General features: G+C 37.5%; 1 protein-coding gene across 2 annotated transcripts in view; it reads left to right on the forward strand.

The window, feature by feature from the left end:
• The window catches only part of VEZT (vezatin, adherens junctions transmembrane protein), a 77,470-nt gene extending 62,585 nt beyond the window's left edge, over positions 1 to 14,885 (forward strand). For both annotated transcript variants that reach the window (XM_068969975.1, XM_068969976.1), the window contains 4 exons: positions 1,810 to 2,003; positions 5,549 to 5,649; positions 10,310 to 10,517; positions 13,912 to 14,885. In XM_068969975.1, coding sequence (XP_068826076.1) covers positions 1,810 to 2,003; positions 5,549 to 5,649; positions 10,310 to 10,517; positions 13,912 to 14,426 — 1,018 coding nt within the window. In that variant the 3' untranslated portion in view covers positions 14,427 to 14,885. The remainder of the gene's footprint in view (positions 1 to 1,809; positions 2,004 to 5,548; positions 5,650 to 10,309; positions 10,518 to 13,911) is intronic.
• Positions 14,886 to 15,916: the final 1,031 nt, after the last annotated feature.

The following is a 15,916-nucleotide window of genomic DNA, read 5'->3' on the forward strand; positions in this document are numbered from 1 at the left end:
TACTCATAGTATAGGACTGGATCAAATGAATGAGTTGGTTCATGTTGTCTTGTAATCAGGGAAGGTCGGAGGAATTTAATGAGTTGAGAAGATTGTAGGTGATGTACTTGACCTTGGATACCAAGCAAGATGTGAAAGGGGGAGGGCAGCAGTTGATTTTCAAAGATAAGAAAATGCATCAGAAGAACTTGAAGTCTCAGTAAAATCAAAAGGCTAATTTACCAGAGTAAAGAAGGATGTGACGTACACAGATAGGAAATTAAGGTCAGAAAGACATTTTAAAAAGGTAAGTTTTTAACCATCAATTCAAGGTCTGAGATAGGTAGATAATACTCATGTAAAGGTTGAGGCATAGGGAACAATTAAGACACTATGAGGCGGTGATGTTCCATTTGTCTGTTGCTGCTATTCTAAGAAAGCTATCTCCCACTGGGAATGTGGGAGATAAGGCTGTTCATTTGAGTGGGTGGCAAAAGGTGGATCATCATGAGAGGAAACAGTGGATGGAAAGGCTGTGTTAGGCAAACCAGGGTCTATCAAGAATTAATGTTTGGCAATGGAATCAGAGATGTACAGGGTGTAATAAAATGCATTAGCATGAGGAAGATGGTTTCAGAAGAAAGAGTACTACACTAAATGGACATGAAAATGACAAAGAAGGGCTTTGTACCTTGGCCAGGGATTATGGAAAACACATGGGAGGTATGTTTCCTGTTAAAAAATGAAAGATTTTATGTACGCCACTTCACCCTTCAGAATACTTTCACTAGAGAGCAGTCCAGTCACAGAGCATCATATCTGATTTGCTCTTTAGTACTGCCACACACAGCTTTGAAAAGTGTTATCTAAAAAATTATTCTGTGTTTCATTCCTCCCCCTTGCTTGTCCCATTTGCTGTTCCCACTCTCACTTGCCTACAGGAGAACATTGACTCTGTAAGTGTTTTCCTGGTCTGTAGAGTGCCAGCTGCCAGATGAACATTTCTGAGCCTTATATTTGCTTTCTTATCTGAAAATTTTCCTTGGATTTGGAGTGAGTGTAGCAGCTTAGACTGAATGAAACATTCTGCAGAAAGGGCTAGATGTAAATTGACTGCTGTCTGCTCTCTTATCTTTATTTCTCATTCCTTTACCTCAGTCCAGCCAAACTGTATAAAGGCTGTTTCCCATTACCATCTAGAGTGGCCTTCTTCATCTTCCGTACACGCTCAGGTTTTATCCATTCTTCAGTGCTCCCTCAGGAGTGCCTCTGCCTTAGCACAGTAACTTGCTCCTCTTCTGAATTCTTTTAATCCCATCTTTCTGTCTGTCATTTTGTGCCTGGATATAACCCAGCTTTACAATTTACCAGCTATATGACCTGGGCAAGTTTCTTCAACTCTCTAGAACTAATTTCTCATCTTTAAATTGGAAATAAAATGTTAGTTTTAATTTTTTATAATATTATATATGTATCACTTCTCTGATGTGGTTTAAGTTTCTTATAAGTAGGAAATAGGTTTAACTTATCTTTTTAGTTTGTAAAAATGCCTGGTATATATGCAAGAAGTATTTGTTGAAGAAATATATGATACTCTTTATAGACTTTTTTTAAAACTGGTAAATGCATATAATGTAAAATTTACCACTTAACCTTTTTTAAGCTACAGGTAAGTGGCATTAAGTACATATATATTGTGTGCAATCATCACCACCTTCCACATTCAGAACTTTTTTTCATCTTACAAACTTTTTTTAAAAATAAACTTTGTGAATTATGCATTTCATTTCATAGTTTAGAAATATGTTTTTGTTTTTCTTTATTACTCAGGGTAATAATTCTTGAGGATGAACTTGAAAAGCTTGTCTGTACTAAAGAAACACAAGAACCAGTGTCAGAAGCTTATCAAATCCTAGAACAGAAATTAAAGTTAATTCAGCCCCATGTTCAAGCAAGCAACAATTGCTGGGAAGAGGCCATTTCTCAAGTGGACAAATTGCTACGAAGAAATACAGATAAAAAAGGTACCTATGAGAGAGTGCTTTTGCATACACTTACCAGACATACTTATTCCCCAGTAGGACTTCATCAGGTTTACTTCTTGTCTGTATGATAAAACTGACTTGATAAAATTTCTTAGTTGTCTAAAAAAAAAAAAAGAGGTGAACTTATATGTGCAAATTGACACTGAATATAAAGTGTTGGCTCTTATTTTTATAAATAAAAAATGAATATGATTTGAAGTTTCCCTGAATCATATACTTCCTTTTTTAAAATTTTAATTAAAAAAATAGATTTTAATAGTATTAATCCATTATTAGAAATTCCAGAAACTCTTTTCCAGTTAGGATAATAATGAGTTTTGATAGTCAGGGACCAGAAATTGAATTTACTTTTAAGATAAAATACTTCATTAACTTCACTAATTTAATTGTAAATGTTTGGCATATTAATCTTTAAACTTGTGCTATAAGTCAATAATATGTTTATCCCTTGGACCTTTATTATGATGTTAAGAGGAAGGGGACATATATACACCTATGGCTGATCATATTGATGTTTGACAAAAAACAACAAAATTCTGTAAAGCAATTATCCTGCAATTAAAAAATAAAATAAAAAATTGTATTATTGCCAAAGGTGAGTAATGCTTTATCATCCTGTTAAGTCATTGTTTTGTTTATAGCTAGATCTATAATACTTTGTTTACTGTCTCGAGCAAACTGAACAAGTCCTTAGATAGTAAAAGTATTAGCATTTTTCAAAGGAAATGTAAACAAGCTAATTACTGATATACTATCAGTACATTTCCTCAAATGTAAATAGTGAATAATTCTTTCTCCAAAAGTTAGATTTGCCAAGGATTTTTAATATGTGCAAATATTTATGCATATTAAACTTTTTTAGATGACTTAACTCTAGAGCTTTTGGGTGTATTTTTTATAAATAGAAACACTCAGGAGACCACTGGGTGTTAGAAGATGCATCCCATTCATGCCTCCCTTAGCATACTGTAAGATATTGAATCTTAGTCACTTGAACATGATTGTTAAAACAGTCTCAAATCATTGGGCAGGTGATGAGCCATTTCTTGATTTGCTCATCGGTGGTAATGATATGAACTAAAATACAAGTATTCAGAAACTTTTCTCGCTAAAATGCCCATCATAGCCTTGGATGCTGCTGCTGCTGCTAAGTTGCCTCAGTCATGTCCGGCTCTGTGCGACCCCACAGACTCCCCTGTCCCTGGGATTCTCCAGGCAAGAACACTAGACTGGGTTGCCATTTCCTTCTCCAATGCATGCAAGTGAAAAGTGAAAGTGAAGTCACTCAGTCGTATCCGACTCTTAGCGACCCCATGGACTGCAGCCTACCAGGCTCCTCCATCCATTGGAATTTTCCAGGCAAGAGTACTGGAGTAGGGTGCCATTGCCTTCTCCAGTAGCCTTGGATACACAACTCTAAATAAAATTGTTGGTTTAAATTTTTTAAGAAACAGGTGCTTTAGTTAGCTATATCTTTTTATTTTAATTATTTCAAAATTATAGGAACATCACAAGAATAATTTTAAGTACCCCTTAATTCCAGATTTCCCAGTTTTTTACGTTCTACCACATTTGTGTGTGTGTTGTCTATAAATTCTTTTGGTGGTATTATTCTAAACCATTTGAGTTAAGAAACAGACATGAAATCCCATTGCCCCTGAGAACTTCTGTTCCTATTTTTAAAAATCAGACATTCTTCTGCATACCTACAGTATACCAATAGAGTCAGGAAGCAAGCCAAGGTCCTTCACCTGATGAGGACGTAAACCGTTACCTCCATCCACACAGCGGAATACTACTCAGAAATAAAAAAAAAATAGGCTACTACTGCTCCGTTAGTAAGATGGAGGATGCACTGTGCTAATCAGCGGAGGTTAGGCTCAAATCACTGCATACTGTGTGATTCCATTTATAGGACAGTCTCAAAATGATAAAGCTTAACAGGAATAAGAGACATACCAGTGATTACTAGGAGTTGGATATGGAGGGAGGAATAGGGCATAAAGAGGCAGCATTAAGTAGATGTTTTGAGGTGATAAGACTGTTCTGTATCGTGATCAGTGGTAATGGTGATTACATGACTGTAATTTATCTAAACTCATAAAATTGTGTATCACAAAGTGAATACATTAGCTTAAAATGTTTTCAGCCACTACTTTTAGCATCCATTGATAGTTCTTGCTTCAACTGGATATTGCTGTGGTGGTTTCAGATGGTATTTGTCTAATTCCGTTTTCCACCTACACTTACTAGTTGACACTATTTTAAGGTTAAGCATCCCCCTTTCTACTTACTTACACATTTATATTAGTATGGATTATTTTATTCAATAGATCATAATTAGTTATTTTTATTTTGTATTGTTGCTCAGGTTGTCCATAGTTCAACCAGAGGGAGCCCATTCAAGGTGGTTCCTATCACTATCATTCTTTGAAAACTTGTTGACTTTGTCTCATACTTTCCTTGCCTCCAGCCCTAACATCTGCCTTGTCTCCAAAGAGCCTCATTCTTTTTAATAGAAAATGACCTTTAGAAACCAAGAACCTAAGTGCTAGGGATGCTTATGGCCACTGGGATATTAACTGCTCTTACCACTTCTCAGTGTACAGAACTATGGAATACATCTGCGCATATACATGTACAGGCTACAGTCCCTCGAGTCACAAAAGAGCTGGACACAACTGACCACACACACAACTCATATGCATGTACACACACGTCTATCTCTGTTTGTAGATCTGTCTGTCCATATATGTTATATACCATGCCTTCATACCAGTGCCTCCAATGCAGTTTCAGCACCACATAGTTTATTTTGGCCTCCCCCTCCTCTGTGTTTGTTCTTCCCTTTTGTGATAATGAGAAGCTTGACTGTCATTAGCTTCAATATATACTTATTTACTCAGTCTTTTGTATGAAGCTAGTCACCTGGCACTGTGGGCTAAGTCACATTTCTGCTGATTATACCCACTGAGAGTTCTCCCCCGCTAGCCTAGATTGCTCTGACCATACCAGCCCATGCTAGCCGAGAGTCTCCCCCAACTCTGAAAACTAAAAATCTAGAGGCTTAACCCCTACTTCTTTAAAGTAGACAGATAATGATAAAAGAGAGCTGAATATGAGGCTAAATAACCCCAAGATTGGATGTCAAACACTGTTTTTTAATAATTAATTGAAGTTAAGCTCACTTGAGGTAATGTTTTCAATCTTTTACTTATGAAACTCATTTCCAATCCTCATTTCTCCTGAGAATAAAAATGGTATAAGGAAAGTGCAGAATTGAAGTTTGTTTTTTGTAGGGAAGAATGATGATAGTCTGTCTTGAGTCTGTTTCTATGCCAAGAGTAAAGTTGATTGTTGAAGTATTTAGAGTACCTTCTGTGTGCCAAGTACTACGGTAAGGTGAAAAAGGAAGAGAGAAAACAGGTTTTCTTCTCCAAGAGTTTATTTGAATTATAAACCTACAGGTGTTACTCTTTGTTAACTTTAGCAGATATTCACTCCTTCCTGTGTTCCTTTTGAAGGGAACCCTGAAATGGCGTGTGAGCGCCCACGCTGTACTGTGGCACCTGTGCTGCAGCCGCCTCTACACATTGCAGACAAAGATCCAATCCCTGAGGAGCAGGTAAGGATGGAAACTGCCTTTTTTCCCTCTAAAGAATTTAACGTACAAACCTTACCTCCCTTTCTCTGTAATTGACATGGGTAATTGTTGAATTAAAATTAACCAAGGTTCAGTCCCTATTTGGGAAGATCCCTTGGAGGAGGGCATGGCACCCCATTTTGAGGGCTTCTCAGGTGGCGCTAGTGGTAAAGAACCTGCCTTCAAATTCTGGAGATGTAAGAGACACAGGTTCAATCCCTAGGTCAGGAAGATCCCCTGAGAATGAAGTGGCAACCACCTCCAGTATTCTTTGGAAAATCCCATGGACAGAGGAGCCTGCAGGCTACAGTCCATAGGGTCGCAAAGAGTCCGACGCAACCGAAGAGACTTAGCACAGAACAGTTGTTGAATAATTATGCACAGTTGTTGAATTTATATTTCTAATGATCTTTAAAAATCACAACACAGTGTATTGAATTTATATCATATCATTAGTTCTTAGTGCCTTGAATTTTAATCCATCGAATCTATCAGAAGATTTTCCTGTTTGTATCTAATTGTCCATTTCTTAAATACTTGAAAGTGATGAAATGCATTAAAAATTAGTACATTGGTAAAGGTACCTTCTGGGATGCTGGAAATGTTTTTCTCTTGATCAGAGTGGTGGTTCCAAGTATGTGTACATATGTAAAAGTCCTTTACACTTAAGATTTGTGCATTTGAATGCATCTACATAAGTTATGTGAAAGATGCTTGGTTATGTCTGACTCTTTGCGACCCCATGGACTGTAGCCTGCCAGGGTCTTCTGTCCATGGAATTCTCCTGGCAAGAATACTGGAGTAGGTAGCCATTCCCTTTTCCAGGAGGTCTTCCCGACCCAGGGATTGAACCTGGGTCTCCTGCATTACAGGTATATTCTTTACCATCTGAGCCACCAGGGAAGCCCAAAAGTGCAGATCGTCAGGATGTATGCTAAACCTCACTTTAAAAAATACTTTTTAGATGATTAAGTAGGATATTGACAACAGATTTCTTATTCTGAAGACTTTTCTTCTGAAGAAGACGACTTCTTTTTCTTCGTCATTTTGTCTATTCACTATTTTTAATTGCAAAGGGAGACGAACCCTACTTAGTTTAACAAAGAAATTTATTTAAAACAGTTAGCTAGCTGACAGAATATTTCAGAGGGCCAGATAATGAGCTTAAAGCAGGGTGGGGTACACAGCCAAAGTCACTCAAAAGAACTGTTCCAGTGGCAGCGTCACTGCTGCGTCACTGGGTGTAGGCATTGCCACTTGTTGCATCATGCTAAATAATGAAAACTATATTCAGAACCTCTACCTCTAGAAACTGTCTGCCACCATCCTTGCTGGAATGGTTTCCTTAAAATGCCTGTTTCTTTTATCACAAACTTCGGAATCAGATCTGACCCAGTTACACCTGATTTCACTTCAGTCGCTCAGTCATGTCTGACTCTTTGCAACCCCATGAATTACAGCACGCCAGGCCTCCCTGTCCATCACCAACTCCCGGAGTTCACCCAGACTCATGTACATCAAGTCAGTGATGCCATCCAGCCATCTCATCCTCGGTCGTCCCCTTCACCTCCTGCCCTCAATCCCTCCCAGCATCAGAGTCTTTTCCAATGAGTCAACTCTTCGCATGAGGTGGCCAAAGTACTGGAGTTTCAGCTTTAGCATCATTCCTTCCAAAGAACACCCAGGGCTGATCTCCTTTAGAATGGACTGGTTGGATCTCCTTACAGGCCAAGGGACTCTCAAGAGTCATCTCCAACACCACTGTTCAAAAGCATCAATTCTTTGGCGCTCAGCTTTCTTCACAGTCCATCTCTCACATCCATACATGACCACTGGAAAAACCATAGCCTTGACTAAACAGGCCTTTGTTGGAAAAGTAATGAATATCTCTGCTTTTGAATATGCTATCTAGGTTGGTCGTAACTTTTCCTTCCAAGCAGTAAGTATCTTTTAATTTCATGGCCGTAATCACCATCTGCAGTGATTTTGGAGCCCAAAAAAATAAAGTCTGACACTGTTTCCACTGTTTCCCCATCTATTTGCCATGAAGTGATGGGACCAGATGCCATGATCTTCATTTTCTGAATGTTGAGCTTTAAGCCAATTTTTTCACTCTCCTCTTTCACTTTCATCAAGAGTCTTTTTAGTTCCTCTTCACTTTCTGCCATAAGGGTGGTGTCATCTGCACATCTGAGGTTATTGATATTTCTCCTGACAATTTTGATTCTAGCTTATGCTTCTTCAGCCCAGCGTTTCTCATGATGTGCTCTGCATATAAGTTAAATAAGCAGGGTGACAGTATACAGCCTTGACGTACTCCTTTTCCTTTTTGGAACCAGTTTGTTATTCCATGTCCAGTTCTAACTGTTGCTTTATAGGTTTCTCAAGAGGCAGGCCAGGTGGTCTGGAATTCCCATCTCTTTCAGAATTTTCCACAGTTTGTTGTGATCCACACAGTCAAAGGCTTTGGCATAGTCATTAAAGCAGAAATAGATGTTTTTCTGGAACTGTCTTGCTTTTTCCATGATCCAGCAGATGTTGACAATTTGATCTCTGGTTCCTCTGCCTTTTCTAAAACTAGCTTGAACATCTGGAAGTTCAAAGTTCATGTATTGCTGAAGCCTGGCTTGGAGAACTTTGAGCATTACCTTACTAGTGTGTGAGATGAGTGCAATTGTGTGGTAGTTTGAGCATTCTTTGGCATTGCCTTTCTTTGGGATTGGAATGAAAACTGACTTTTTCCAGTCCTGTGGCCACTGCTGAGTTTTCCAAATTCTCTGGCATATTGAGTGCATAAAAAATAAAAAAAAGAAGCATTTTCACAGCATCATCTTCCAGGATTTGAAATAGCTCCACTGGAATTCCATCACCTCCACTAGCTTTGTTAGTAGTGATGCTTTCTAAGGCCCACTTGACTTCACATTCCTGGATGTCTGGCTCTAGGTGAGTGATCACACCATTGTGATTATCTTGGTCATGAAGATCTTTTTTGTACAGTTCTTCTGTGTATTCTTGCCACCTCTTCTTAATATCTTCTGGTTCTGTTAGGTCCATACCATTTCTGTCCTTTATTGAGCCATTCTTGGGATGAAATGTTCCGTTGGAATCTCTAATTTTCTTGAAGAGGTCTCTAGTCTTTCCCATTCTGTTGTTTTCCTCTATTTCTTTGCATCAATCGCTGAAGAAGGCTTTCTTATCTCTCCTTGCTATTCTTTGGAACTCTGCATTCAGATGCTTATATCTTTCCTTTTCTCCTTTGCTTTTTGCCTCTCTTCTTTTCACAGCTATTTGTAAGGCCTCCCCAGACAGCCATTTTGCTTTTTTGCACTTCTTTTTCTTGGGGATGGTCTTGCTCCCTATCTCCTATACAATGTCACAAACCTATGTCCATAGTTCATCAGGCACTCTGTCTATCAGATCTAGTCCCTTAAATCTATTTCTCACTTCCACTGTGTAATCATAAGGGATTTGATTTAGGTCATACCTGAATGGTCTAGTGGTTTTCCCTACTTTCTTCAATTTAACTCTGAATTTGGCAATAAGGAGTTCATGATCTGAGCCACAGTCAGCTCCCAGTCTTGTTTTTGCTGACTGTATAGAGTTTCTCCATCTTTGTCTGCAAAGAATATAATCAGTCTGATTTCAGTATTGGACCATCTGGTGATGTCCATGTGTAGAGTCTTCTCTTGTGTTGTTGGAAGAGGGTGTTTGGTATGATCAGTGTGTTCTCTTGGCAAAACTCTATTAGTCTTTGCCCTGCTTCATTCTGCATTCCAAGGCCAAATTTGCCTGTTACCCCAGGTATTTCTTTACTTCCTACTTTTGCATTCCAGTCCCCTATAATGAAAAGGACATCTTTTTTGGGTGTTAGTTCTAAAAGGTCTTGGAGGTCTTCATAGAACCGTTCAGCTTCAGCTTCTTCAGCGTTACTGTTGGGGCATAGACTTGGATTACTGTGATATTGAATGGGTTGCCTTGGAAACGAACAGAGATCATTCTGTCGTTTTTGAGATTGCATCCAAGTACTGCATTTCGGACTCTTTTGTTGACCATGATGGCTACTGCATTTCTTCTGAAGGATTCCTGGCCGCAATAGTAGATATAATGGTCATCTGAGTTAAATTCACGCTGATAAGAGGATCCCAAATAATTTTCCTTAACCATAATTGCAGCAGAAGCTGAGTAATAAGGATCCTACCCTTCACCTTAGAGATAAGGAGAACCATCAGATGAGGTGTTCCCTAATCCTAGTGATAGTGTTCAGACTTCCTGAAGAGTCAGAAAGAAACACAAATGTCTATCAAACATACCTGACTACCTCCGTAAACCAACAGCCCTGCTAATTTTGATTGATTTTGACATAGCTAATAGAATCTTAACTAAATCTATCGAATGGTATCAGAGAAGAAAAATAATGACTGAAGTTGTTAAACTTTCTTATCCACAACTCTTTTTAGTATCATAAGTTTCATTAAGATTTCAGTTTATCTGTGTTTGCTTTGTATGCCCAACTTGTGCTTCAGTGACCTATGCCAGGAGTCCTTATTTTTTTAATCTTGGAGTTCGATAGGTTCAAATCAGTGAATGCTACTAGAAAACTGTCTGCTTGAAGTACCATCCTTTTTCTTTTATTCATTTTCAGGAGTTAGAAGCTTATGTAGATGATATTGATATGGAAACTGATTTCAGAAAGGATGATTTTTATTACTTGTCTCAAGAAGACAGAGAGAGACAGAAGCGTGAACATGAAGAATCCAAGAGGGTGCTCCAAGAACTGAAATCTGTGCTGGGATTTAAAGCATCAGAGGCAGAAAGGCAGAAGTGGAAGCAACTTCTGTTTAGTGATCATGGTAAGCACTGACTTCAGAGTAACAGTTTATTTCAGTGTAAGGGATTCTTTTTTCTTGAACTGTAAATCTTAGCCACAGAATTCTTATGGTGTTCATTTTAGGGATCCACCAGTAAGTATAGTACTTTGTCTTTTAGACACAAAATCAATTTGATCATTAAAAGAGTCATTATATAATCCAATTTGATCAATAAAAGTTACTGTATAATCAGATTGGGAATATGAAGTCAGACTTTTTCATCAGTTACTCTATTTTTCTACTAAATTTGTTTCAGTGGGTTCAAGATTCTAAACCCTGTTCTCAATTACAATTTTTAATATAACACAAAATTAATAACTGTTCACTGTTGAAACCAATGACTTAAACCCTAGGCCCTTAGCTATATCACTAGGTTACTTAATAATAATTGATTTGAACACTGTAGAAGATGGAAGGCAGAGATGCTTATGTGCACACTGTCTTCATATTTGGATTTGTACAAAAGTGGATGACTGATAATACCTAAGATTACCCTTGAACTTCTTTATGTAACCACCTTCTTTTCTTTAGAACTTCATAGGAGGCAGGGGAGCAAGAGAGGGGAAGCTTAGTACTCAACAGTATCATCAGACTGGCTAATTCCTAATTCAAGAATTAATTCCTCTGGATTTCTAAGCAAGTAGAGTGGGACTTCCCTTCTATTTTAGTATATGCGGAGCCTCAAAATCAACGGTCTTCTCTTCCCTTTCTCTTTTCACTAGAAGTGTATAGGTCACTCCGGAAGGTCCCTCATCACTCTCTTTTCTTCTCTGGGGCCCTCCTGCCCTCCCTTGTCCAGATGTGTACTTCTTGATTTTGTCCTGCTTTCTTCCCATTGATCCCCTTTATAGCCCAGGTCCTCGTAAGGTTGGGCTTCCCTGGTGGTTCTCATGGTAAAGAATTTGCCTGCAATGTAGGAGGTCCGGATCCAATCCCTGGGTCAGGAAGATCCACTAGAGAAGGGAATGGCTCTCCACTCCAGTATTCTTGCCTGGAGAATTTCATGGACAGAGGAGCCTGGCGGGCTAGCATCCATTGGGTTGCAAAGAGTCAGACATGACTGAGCTACTAACACTCACTTATAAGCTTATGCTCATTATTATAATAGCCTCTTAGCTGACTTGCATTTTCAATACCTTTTTCTTCTAAGCTGTTCTTGAATATAGCTTCTAAGCCTTTAGGTTTGCTTCTGTCTATCCTTGAAAACTAATTTGATTTTTCTCAAACAGCACATAGAAAATAGCTCTCTCTCTGAAAAATCTACAGCAGTTTCCCTTTTTTATTGTATTTAATCTAAACTCCTATTCCTGGTTTCAAGCCTCTCCATCATGAGTCCCCCATATTCAATTATATTCCCCACTGTTTCTAGTATAGATATCTTCCTCTACTTATATCTAATTAGCAATGGTTCTGCAAACTGGCTGTTTTTATTAATGAAAAGTCTTCATGGCGATCCCTTTTACAGGAATGCTGTCCTCTCCACCAGTCTCTCCTCCGTGAGTCCCCCTCTTACTGTTCCAGTCCTGCCACCTCTCTCACTACTACAGAGCCCTACACGCAGGGGACACTGTTGTGAAATGAGAGGATTTCTTGAGCAACAAAGCAGAGTTCCTGCAACCTGCTTGTCCATATATTGGGCCTTCGTAAATCAGAGATTAGGAGTATTAGATTTTAGACACTATTGTTTCCTGTGTGTTCTATTTTTTTTGTTTGTTTCTGAAATGAAATTACAGTGTTCTTAAATAGGGGCTTTATTATCCCCCACAGTATTCATTTAGAAAATTACTCAATAAGTAGATAATAAGATATGGTTTACTATTGAATCCCCAGCACATAGATCAGGAGACAGAAATCCGTACAGTCCTGGAGGTTTATATTCTAGCACAGTGTTAACGTACTAGCTCATTGATGCATTATACAGATTACCCGCCCTCATTTAATTAACAATAATCAGGAATATCAATCAGCTTCTAATATGTGTTGCTTTCTTTAAGAATTAACAGATTTATCAGCTAACACTGTACACAAAGTTGTACACAAAGTCTGAAAATAGCACTGTATATAAACTTGTATCCTTTTTTGTTGTTTAGTACTTTTTTCATGTGGCTTTAAAACTATCCTCTTGACAGTATGGGTAAAGATATAATGATGAGAGAATATCTCTTTTCAGGTGTGTGCTTTTGATAGTTTACATTTGAAAAGGCATAATGCTAATTTAGTTTATGAAAATAAGTTAAAAGCTGATACCTTAAAATGCTTTTCCCATGAAAAATTTCAGTACATCTTCCAGAGTTGTTTTCATCTCTGCCTACAGGGGTAAAGTCCGAATGGAATTAGAGAGGGAAATTCTACACTGGAACCTGCTGTGGCCATTTTTTTCTGTTGTTGCTGCTTCTCTAGTGGAGTTACTGCAGCTTAGGGATCTGTTTCTTGGAAATGGACACGTTTTACAAATTATTTTTTAAAATAAACGCCAGATCTTCAAGACGCACTTTTTTTTCTTCCGTCATGCTTCATAACATATTGTATTGTACTAACCCCTCATACTGGGAGGAGAGACTGCATAGCAAGCAACCCACTGCCTACTAACATCAAGAGGGGCTAAATAAAACTTCATTTTCCTTGAAAGGACAACTTCTGCCGTATGGATGTAATATTTATGTATTATGCTTTGTACAGTAGTTGATATGGAATACAGGTTTTATTTTATTTTATATTTTTCTGTGGCGTTAAATGTAGAAGTTATGGCTTTACTGTCATCAGGGTCTTATTAGGTGGCTAACAAGTGAGTTGAATTGTATGTTGTAATTTTTTTCCATGGTGTTTTAACTTGTAAATATGTGTGTGTTGATGATGGTAGGATTATTACTTGAATTACTCTTAGGTGTTTCGTCTGTCATACTCTGGGTGAAACCATGCTGCTTATCCTTTAGTACAGTGGCTCTCAAACTTGGTGTGCATCAGAATCCAGCAGAGGGCTTGTCAAACCGTAGCCAGTCCTCCTCCAGTTTCCGATTCAATAGGCATGGAGCTGAAGAATTTTCATTTCTAAAAAATTCCTAGGTGATGCTGACTGATGCTGTTGGTTCAAGAGCCACACCTTAAAAACACTGCTTTAATGTTTTGAATTAAGAGAATACATAAGGTGTTTTAAAATATTTATCAAAACCCCATCTCATTTTATGTCTGAGGTATTTTATCTCTTATAAAGTTCTCTGGTTTTATAAATTTACTTTGATTTACTAGAAAGCTTTATTTAGCTTTTATTTATTGTTCTTTATAAGAAAAACCTACTGGGAGTTTAAATTTAAGTTTAAATCATTGCTGGGTTTTTAGTTATTATTTTTCTTTCTTTTTTTTTTTTTTTCCTTTGAAGCTGTGTTGAAATCCTTGTCTCCTGTAGACCCAGTGGAACCCATAAGTAATTCAGAACCATCAGTGGATTCAGATATGGGGAAAGTTGGTAAAAATGATACTGAAGAGGAAAATAATAAAACCTCTACAGCTGACAATGAAATAAGTAGTAGGACTGAGTATTTATGTGAATACCCTCTAGATGGTAAAAGTAAAGACAATTCTGCAAATGAAGTCTTCTTCCAAGGAGCTGAAGAAAGAGCACATTACCAATGTAAGAGTGAAGATGAGTCTCCGCAGGCAGATGTAGATGGCCTGGCCCCTGCCCACCCAACCCCCAGGGTCTCATCACAGCCCTCCATCAAGCAGAGGCTGCCCCAGCTACAGCTGTCCCCTGATTTCACTTTCACTGCTGGCCTCGCTGCAGAAGTGGCTGCTAGATCTCTCTCCTTTACCACCATGCAGGAACAGACTTTTGGTGATGAGGAGGAAGAACAGATAATACAAGAAAATGAAAATGAGGTAGAAGAAAAGTAAGAACCAAGATTTACGTGAAGGATTTTATTCTTTGTTTGTGAAAGTGTTTTAACTTCAAGACTAGAAATTCCACTGGAAAGGGAAAATGAGTGTAAGTTTACTGTATTTAAAGCTAAGATGTGAATTTATAGGAAGAACCTTGGTTTGAACAACTGATCTGGAAATACTAGTTACCTGTAAATGGCAGACCTTTTAGGAGAATAAGAGAAAGGTAAGGGTTCTCTTGAATAAATTGCTGTTTTATTTGCAGCATGACTGATTGATCGTGGAAACTCTTTAAGTATCTTTAATAACAAATGAATTTATCATTTCTTGCCAGAATTTACTACCATAAAATGACGGGGATAATTCTGTTGCAAGAATATTAACATTTAGTAAGGCTCCTTTTTACTGTATTCTCGCAGTTAATAACTGCAGCTGTTATGTCAATAACAAGTTGTTTGTATTTAATTTTTGTTTATACCAGTCTTAAAGATACACGTTCTGAATAAAAAAAGTTGAATTCATGAAATTGATGTGTACTGGGGTTTGGAACTAAAACATGGTTTCAAAAGTACTTGGGTTATAACATGTGTCCTTGTTTGTATGTGTATTCAGTATCTTACGATTTCTTAATGATTTTGTGAAGAAAAACATTGCACCTTTTTAGGAATTATCCCTTAAATTTTTTGTGTATTTATCTTTTTCTGTTGTTGCAACTAAAAGAGATGATATCAAAGTGGGATCTCTTTAGTTTGAGGCCTAATCCCCAACTTTATAAAAAAGTTTCTTTTATCAGTTTCCCTAGAGATAATGGGTGCCATTGACATCAGTAAATCATGATGCTGCTAGTTTCTAGCCTGAAGCTATACCCTCTCCACCTTAATAAGATTATGGAAACATCCTGTTGACTTCTTGGAAAGCATTCTTGTCTCCTTAATACTTTATTTACAAACTACCTCCTAAGACATTGCTTTCCAAATTTTCTCAATTTCATCTGTTTTGTGTTGTGATTACATTTTCAAAGAGTGATATTTTCAAGAGTATAATGTTTTTTACTACCTATAGCTCTTATGCACTGACATAGTTTACAGATGTTATTTGAGGAAAATGTAGGAAAAACTCTATGCTACTGTCCTAGAAAGGAAATTATGAGTCTAGTGTGCCTTTGGAGTTAAGAAACACATTTAAATTCTTGTAACTTAGCACTTCAAATGAGTAAATTTTTGTATACGAAAGGGGATTTTTTTTTTTTCCAGTAATCTAAGGAAATTTATTTTTTTGGTCCTGAAGAAAAACTTGGTTCTGCTTTATATGAATAATAGTGATTTCATATACTATAAGTGATTCTGCCATTTGCCAAATATTCTGGGACTTACCCATAATTAAGCTCTTAGGAGCAATATCTTAGGGTGGGCCTGTAACATTTAGAAATGGCTAAATTTCAAGAAAAAATTTTGTGTTGTAACTATTATATTCTTAAATGATAATGCTTAGAGTTTATTTTCACT

Source organism: Capricornis sumatraensis, chromosome 4 (assembly GCF_032405125.1).
Source record: "Capricornis sumatraensis isolate serow.1 chromosome 4, serow.2, whole genome shotgun sequence".
NCBI classification, from domain to species: Eukaryota; Metazoa; Chordata; class Mammalia; order Artiodactyla; family Bovidae; genus Capricornis; species Capricornis sumatraensis.